The sequence below is a fragment of the Castor canadensis genome, chromosome 14, assembly GCF_047511655.1.
Source record: "Castor canadensis chromosome 14, mCasCan1.hap1v2, whole genome shotgun sequence".
NCBI classification, from domain to species: Eukaryota; Metazoa; Chordata; class Mammalia; order Rodentia; family Castoridae; genus Castor; species Castor canadensis.
Genome location: NC_133399.1, coordinates 72772689 through 72781581, shown reverse-complemented (window position 1 = coordinate 72781581; position 8893 = coordinate 72772689). Strand labels below are relative to the sequence as shown.

At 38.9% G+C, this 8893-nt stretch overlaps 1 protein-coding gene across 1 annotated transcript in view; it reads right to left on the bottom strand.

Annotated features, from left to right (window-relative positions):
• Positions 1-353: 353 nt before the first annotated feature.
• LOC109696324 (disintegrin and metalloproteinase domain-containing protein 25-like) overlaps positions 354-8893 on the bottom strand; it is a 48292-nt gene continuing 39752 nt past the window's right edge. The window contains exon 2 of the mRNA XM_074053444.1: positions 354-2807. Within this exon, the coding sequence (XP_073909545.1) occupies positions 500-2677 (2178 nt within the window). The 5' untranslated portion in view covers positions 2678-2807 and the 3' untranslated portion in view covers positions 354-499. The remainder of the gene's footprint in view (positions 2808-8893) is intronic.

The following is an 8893-nucleotide window of genomic DNA, read 5'->3' as shown; positions in this document are numbered from 1 at the left end:
TGTAATTCCAGTTACATGGGAGGTAGAGATCAGAAGGACTATGGTTTAAGTCAGTCCTGGGAAAAAGTTAGCAAACCCAATCTCAACAAATAAATCAGTCAGACATGCTGGTACACACCATATAATTCCAACTACATGTTAGAAGTAAATAAGAGGACAGCAGACCAAGGCTGGACCAGGAAAAAAGTGGAATACACTATTGGAAAAATAACTCAAAGCAAAAGGTCTAGGGATGAGGTTCAAGTGGTAAAGCATTTGCCTAGAGTTCAATCCCTGGTAAAGCCAACAAGCAAACAAACCCTAAAATAATCCACTCAAATTGCTTAAATAATGAGAAGTGAGACTGTGTTAGGATTACATTTAATGTTGAAAGTTCAAGATCCTATCATTATTGATCTCTGTGTTTCCATGGTTTTGATGCATGCAGGACACTAAAAATAAATACATGTAAAGTTTCATTGAGGATTGGAATTATTTACTGCAGCTGAAGATTTTGCTATTAGACAGAAGTTGGAGCTTCCCCTTCTTTCTTAGATGCTGTATGCCTCTTCCACAGCAAAACTAACAAACACAAAAATAAAACCCAAAAAGGAATCCAAAAAAGTAGATTAAAGTAACTTCTGGCCAATCCTTCATTTGTCTCAGGAGGAGGGCCACTGTCAACACTACCTCCAGAGCCATTTATCAGGCAGTTGGGGGGACCAGATCCAAAGTTGCAATGGCAGTGATGTTTATTGTTGCAGACCCCTTTCATATTGCAAGTATTTGGTGAACAATCACTTGTCCAAACTGACTTGTGAACACACTTCCTGTTCATGCACACATGTAGTGGACTACACTCTGTGCCATCTTTCACATCACCAATATCAGGTATGCTCATTCCTGAATGGTAGTCAATACCCCAGCATGTGAACTCATTGAATTGAGTCCGATGCACAGTAGAGTGTTCTCTTAAAAAGGGAATTTCTGCCACGTTATCACACTGAATTCTCCCACAGAGGATATCTGAGCTATTACACTTTATGTATGTATCGCGACTTATTCCGCAGTTACCAAAACGGTCACCTCTGGTGTTCATTTCCCTATAGCAACTCCGAGATGCACTCCTGGCATTAATGCCAAAAATCTGCCTACACTGCTCATCATGGATATTACATCTCTTTTCATAGCAGAAGCCCATGCCTAGGCAAGGACTGCCATCCTGCAGATAAACATCTTCTGGACAGTCCTGTGAAGTTCCATTACACCATTCTGGAAGATCACATACATTGCCCTGTTCTCTACACACTGTGCCTGATGGCATGAATTGGCAATTTTTGCAACAAAGCCCAGAAGCACAGCGGGCACCAGATTTTAGAGTGCAGCCTAGCTGACAACATGGATCGTTTTTACACATTTTTAAGGATCCACAGTCACACTCCTCCCCATCTTCAACCATGCCATTCCCACAGTGCTTCAATGGCAAGATGTCCGCAACATTGGGTGCACTGAGTATACAGCTTTTTGTTGCATCAATTTTCACCAATACAGAATAACTGCAGTTGCTGAATTTTGTAGACAGATTTTCTATGGGAGTCATTACACACTCTTCCTGCCCACAGGTACATGGAGCATGGTCATCATGATCCATTCCCAGATTATGACCGAGCTCATGTGCTACAATGTGGCCAATGCTATGGAAATCATCTCCCAAAAGACTATCAACTCCACAACTAAAAGTGGGATTACACACAGTGCTCTTATAAGCTACACCAAGATATATACCAAAATTATGCTTTGCGAAAAGATGTGCTACATCATGTGGTATGCGATTATTAAGGTTTGCTCTCTTCCACTTGCAAAATTCTCGCAGGACAGGAAATATTTCTTCCAGTAGCATGGGGTTTCCTTTATTCCAGATCTCAAGTCCAAGTAAAGCAATATCAACATCCAGTGAGGCTAAAACTAAATTTGCTTCATTGAGAATGATGAATAATTCCTGTAGCACTTTTGATGTATTACTTTGCCGATGAAGGAAACGTTCATAGTCTACAACCAATGCCAGTTCAATAAACCGTGTGTGGGTCCACCAGCCCTCATAGCCACTTTGCATCAAAATGGATTTATCACGTCCTTGAAGCTTCAGTTGTCGTGCTATTTCTTCTTCCGTTAATGCACATCTTCTGGGGTGGATTTCTGTCTCATCAGTATCCATCTTATAAACTAGATGTTCAAATGTGTCAGAAAGGCTCTTGGGCTTGATTTCATAGAGCATATCATTTATCTGTAGTGTTCCTTGAAAGCCCCCAAAACAGGTGCTAAGAGCAACCAGGGATTCTGGGTTCCCTTCCACATAACCATGATAGTAGCAGTCATTTTGCACATAAGGCTGGTCCTCGAGAAGAGCGCCCTGATCTGTGTAGGTGAACACAGAGAGGTGTTTGGATACCAAAAGCTTCTTGGCCTTCATGTGGACAAAATATCTCTGTCCCCCAAAGTGGAGGCTGTAGGAGAGCCAGTTTTGAGTCCCCATGTCTTTACTTGTGCCAGTTACCCTCAAGGGTATCACTACTTCTGGGGGACTATGGTGTTGAATATGTGCAGATTGGGACCATCCAGAAAGAAGTAGTAATACACCCAGCCAGAGATGCAGGAGAGTGATCCTCAGGTGCACCAGGGCCTGACCCAGAGCCATCATGAGCTATGAGACAGCAAAGGAGGGGAGGGCAGGAGGCAGTGCTGGCCTTTCTTCTCCCTTTGTCTTGGTTTATGCAGCACTGACCTTTAATGGTCTGTTTTTGGTACAGTCAATTTTCAGAGCAGTAGCCCTACAAGAAAAATAAAAGGAAGGGCACACATTGAAGTGGAGAAATTATAAGTAAGCCAAGGTGGAGAAAAAGGATGGATGATGTGGCTTAAAATGTAATAGCATTTGGACCAAGACAGGACTTGATATAGTACCTGGGATTTGCTGTTTCATTTAGGTGAGTCAGAGTCTCACTTAACTAACACTTTATTCGTGCTCAAAGACCTGCAGTTGGCCACAAGTTAATAATCCCGAACCTGAATGAAGCACATGTGGATTCCTTTCATAGTCATTTCAATGTTCTCCAAATATATGTATATATGGAAACATTTCCACAAAAAACATTTAAAACCAAGGTATTTTAATAAGATTCAGCATAAACCTTGTTTTGATGTGGGAATTTTTATTTATGCATTATTAAACTGGAATAAATATCAATATTTCTTCCTTTCAATTTTAAATAATTAGTCATGTTTTTAGGAGATCTGTAATAAAACACTCAATATTTTTTTTCTTAGTCTTTTTTTTTTCCCTCGGTAATACAGACTCAAAGCAATAATTGTAATTCAAAAGTATTTGAATCTACTATAATGGAAATCTTGAATCAATAAGGCAAAACACAGTAGTGGAATCAGAAGGGAGGTGTACTTTTAGTTGATAGATGAATGTGCTCCAAAGGCGTTTATATTTGACTATACTCATAAGTATAACATTTTTCTAACCTCCTGGTCATATACTGAAAAAGAAATCAAAGTAGCTGGGAAAGCAAAAGTTGGGGATGGGAGAATTCTGAAGTCAAAACTAAGTGCCTTCAGAAATGAGAAGGAAATCAAAATACCTCAAAAGGATGGAGGAAAGCTCTGGGGAAGAAAATGTGGTTGTAATGGGACAAAGGTATCAAAATGTGGATATTTAAGATTGTAAGGATTAACCTTCAAATAGATTTATCTCAGAAATAAAAACACTGGTACACATCTCATATAAAAATTCAATTATAATAATTTGTCTCAATAATGCAAATGTACTACTGTGTACTTGTGAAAATGAGATTTGGCCAATCTGGCACAGTGCCAGGCTTACAATAGTGATGTGTTGCTTTCTTCTTAAGTAAAATATTATTAAATCTGAATAATATGCAGATACTATGGTACACAGTGGTGGAACACAAATGGAAGGTATAAAACTGTTAAATTAATGATCTGGACCATCAATTTGTGCAGAATAGCTAGTAAAAATATATACTTGAGATATCTGTAAACTTGCATTGAACATTTTACATTGACTATTGACAATACTTGCATTGACTAGTGCAAGTATTCACAGGGCTCATGAGATCATTAAAGTACTGAGATTAAGAATCATAGGAATGTTTGGGAGAAAAACAACTGTGAAAAATGAAATTTGCCCTGAAGGATAAAAATCACATTGATCAAGCACCACTTTCCACAGTAGGGATTACAAAAATGAAAGATGCCAGATTCAGCACCTACCATCTTCTGGACAAAGGACCCATTTCACCTGAAGTTTTCCTTTATCTTGATTCTAAGTTCTTTGACCTTCTCCCTCTAAAATCATTTTCCTGTCACTTATGGAAATTTCTTTTCCTAAAAAGCAACAAAAAGTATCTTTCCTGTTAACACTCTGTTAAGGTGAAATATTTTGCTTACTTAAATATACATAAATATATAGAGATGATTTCCACTTTCAGAATTCTCAGCAGTCATACAGACCGATATTCAGTTATAATTTTCTTTTACTGCTAAAGCTACTTCCAAATGCATGTCTGAAGAGACCACTACTTCCTTTTCTTCTTGTTTTGCACTAAATTCCTAAATCAATCCTTTACCAATCTCAACAAATTGGATGCCTACTAATTTTTCTCCACCAATAACCTTATCCATACCTTCACTGTATTCATGCCTGTGGACAACACATACAGTGCTGGTGTCTGTTTGATTTTACTGTGACAATTCATCCTCAAATATCTTTAGCCACTGACCCCTATTCATGTTCTGTATCATAGTTTCACCCTATGTTTTTCAAACTATGAGTTACAACAAATTAAAAAGATTAGTGGCTCCCAACTAAATAAATAGAAGAGAGTAAAAAAATAATAAAGAGTATAATTTTCCCCAAGATCTGGACAATTGGCAAAGAATTTTGGTGTCTGTGCATGTGTTCATGTACTAATTATTTGTGTTTCCAACCTTATAGTTACACTCTTGAATGGACTTACCAACAGATGAAGTGATGATTACCATGATTCTTAATATTGATACCAGGCCTCATGACTTCTTTGCAACAACTATCACATGAACAATGATTTTTATATGAGACCTCACAACCAAGAGAAATATTATACAAATCCCCTCCTTCAATTGTCTATCATTGGATTAAGTTCTAGATTTAGCTGCCTAGCAACAAGAGCCTCTCAGTCTATAGAACTTGGCAACTGACCAAGATTCCTCCCTACTGGGCTCCTACCATCTCAAACAAATTTTATTTCTTCTCACTCTTCAATATAAGTAAGCCTGAATTCCTTACCCTTGTGTACTGTGATCTAGTAACTGTTGAATATGAAAAACATCTGATTTCTTTACTCCCGTTCCATCTGTTTCTCCACACAGTATAGACAACTTACATCGTGTATCCTTTCGAATATTGCTTCCCCAGTCCCAGTTTATCTCAACATTGAACAATATTGCATAATACTTGATATTCTCCAGGTTCTAGAAAGCTCAAACCCATCTCAGAAATTACATAAGGAATTCAGACTTCGGTAATCATTGGTATCTTTCTTTCTAAGGTCAATGAATGACTCAGAGACATTACATATTTGCACATAAATATGTTTTATCTATTCTGGAAAACTATTGCCTGTATCAACAGGTAAAACCAGAATTTAGAGAAAGAGACAGATGAATTAATAATAATACAGGAATAAATTTCATAGGTAAATTGGCTAACTGGCATTTTGACTGAAGATAATTTTAGAAGACTACATTTAAGATATTGTATGGATTAACACACCAAAAATATTAGTTGCACATTATTCTCATAAGTTTATGTGTAGAATAAGTAAGAGCTTACTATATCTGTAAGTGTAGTTAATATTGACTGTCTTCCTTATTGGATTGACAGATAACTAGGCGATTTATAAAGCACATCTCTTGGTGTGTCTGTGAGACAGATTCAAGACACCATCAAAACAAGAAGACTCTGACCTAGTTAATTATTCTTTTGATAGAGTCAAATTTTGAATAGAATATTGAGAGAAGAGGAACTATAAAAGTGAGCCCTAATTGGAGGAAGTAAGTCATTGGGGATGTGTCCTTGGGGTTATATCTTGTCCCAGGTCTCTTCCTGATTCTCTCTGTGTCTTTTCTGGCCACCATGGGGTGAGTAGCTTTGTACCACGATGCTCTCTCCACTACAATGGTCTGCATAGACCCAGAAACACAGAGGTAATGGATATGGACTGAAACCTCAGAAACCATAAGCCAAAATAAATCTTCTTACTTTTGAGTTGAATTCCTGGTATTTCATCACAGCATCATGAAACTGACCATCATAATCTGTCATTCAAAAGATCACTGTTTAGCTCTCAACCTTCTTACCAAATATAAGTAAAAAACCAAGTAAGCATTCTAATAGAGAAACTGAGTCTGAACTGAGACAAGCTCCCTTTTAGTATGACCTATGTTCAGAACAGACCATGATTTACAAACATATCCACTTAGAAATCTCAGACTTGTTCAGCAAGATTCCATAAAAATCCTTGAATTTAACAAATGTAACGGGAGAAAATGATAAGAAATTGAAGCCCCCGAAATGCCTAATTCATGAATCTATCCCTTTGTAGTACTAAGAACATTGGGGTTTCTCTGTCTTGAGCAAAGGCCCTCTCCTCTCACTGGACCAAACCTCATTTCCTATTCATATGCAGTGCTGGCAGGTACTCAAGAGGGAATAATACAGGTCACCATGCAATTCATTTCAGAATTACCTTGTTTTAATTTGTCTAGTTCTCCTTGTAAGCACAGCTCTCTGTTACCTTTAATATATGGTTTTATAAGTTTTAATTGGGAATTTTTGGTTTTAATTCCAGAGAAAGCATCATTTATTATTACATCTAACATACAATTGTAAGCGTATTCTTTATCCTATTTTAAAAAGAAAGTTGCAAAGGAGTTGAGTGGCAAGTGCTATTTATCGTCTGCTTACTGTCTTAAAGAAATTCTACTTAAGTTTAAACCATTTCCCTAAGATGGAAGAGGGCAATGGTGAAAAACTTTAAAATCTTCTGGTGTCTGATTCCTTATTAGTACTATATTGAACCAAGGTAAGTACTGTACCATTCAGATATTAGTCACATAATAAGAAACCACATGCCTGAGATGACCACAAGTTTTAAACTAGAAGGTATAGCTGTCACCACTGGGGCCAGGGATCAAATGGAAGATGTTGAAGGATATTCATACCCAGAGATTTAGAGTTGGTCACATAACTGTAGTACTCTAAACTCTGAGGAGAGGGTACAGCTAGCTTGGAGATGGAACTTCTGGGATTTGGTGCAGGGCTCAGAGACTTGGGACCCAGAACTATGTGGGTGAGTGGTTTGGTAGTTGTTCTGGGTCTCTGGGGCTGATAATGCAGTTGCTCTGGAGTTATTAGATATACATCACATATTGTGCATACTGAAAATCACTACCTAGAGCTCTTACTAAGGCTATGCCGACATGAGCTTCAACCATTCAATTTATTCAGATTCCAGTCTCCTTCTGCTTCCCTTTTAGGAAAAAAAATATTTAAGAGGACTAGCAAAGATGAAAGGTTATTTATAGGTACGCCTTTTCTCTGTGGGAAGGTAGTTTGGAATTAAGAGGCACCAAATGAAAACACACACACACACACTACCCATAAACTGAGCCTTTGCTCAGAAAACACGAATGGACTACATTCATTAAAAATACATCACTAGGACTTGGTCTGGGATGTAGCTCAGCAGTAGAGTGCTTCCTAATATGTACAAAGTCTGGGGTTCATACCACAACATCACATTAAAAAAAAAAGAAGCGGGCAAAAGGGTGGAGGAGTAGGAGCTTTCTGTTACACACTTTGTGAATGAGAAGAGTCTGAACAACAAAGGAGAGACTATGTTCAGAAGAGCAAAAGAAAGGAAGAGCACTGAGAACCAAGAAAGAGGGGAAAGGACAGCTGAAAAACACAGCAAAACAGAAAGATGACAGAATAAATTAGTAAACAGTTTGGGGTTCCAGCCCCAGCTCCCCTGGAGAGGGGCACAGAAGTCCAATCCTCCACCACAAAGTAACACAGGTGGTTTCTGTGGCAGACTGGCAGACCTACCTGTGGGACAAAAATCACACCTCCCACAAACTTTAACTCCACTGAAGAGATTAGATGAGACAGCGACTTCTCCAGCACAAGAGGCCAACATCGGACAAGACACACTTTCATTCTCCAAAGTGTAGATTGCTGCAGCAAAGTGCCATCTTCAGAGAGAGAGCCTCCTGATTGAGACTAGGGTGCTTGGAGGGTCTTGAAAACAAGGGACAACTGCAGCTCAGAGCATCTTGAGAAACCTGACCAAGTATCTGAGAGGGTACAGCCATAAGATGCTCATGGAGAGGGAGAGGCTTTGACTTGGGGCAAGCAGAGAAGTTGATAGGGGCTTGGGAAGGGAGGAGTGCCCATGCTACTTAGTTTGAGCAGCTCCATTGTTTGAGGAAAAGTTAAAAAACAATCACGTAGCCTCTGTTGTCAGAGATCTTAGGTGCGTGTAGACAGGCAACCTCTAAGATTAAGCCATCCAGGAGACTAGAAAAATTGCAGCTCAGGGAGTTCTGGGACTGTTGCTACAGTGTCCAGTGAAAGATTGCCACCAGAGGCGATGAGAAGTGGGAGAAGAGGTTTTGACTTGGATAATCTCAGGGCTCCTGGTACAGCTTGGGAAGTAGCAAAAGGTCCCGAGTTCATAGGTCCTGCCCTAATCTATGGAAGCAGCTTCATTGCCTGAGGACAATTTAAAAAACAAAGCATTTTGCGTCCTCTGGCAGAGAGCTAAGGTTACAGGAGCTCCCCAAATTG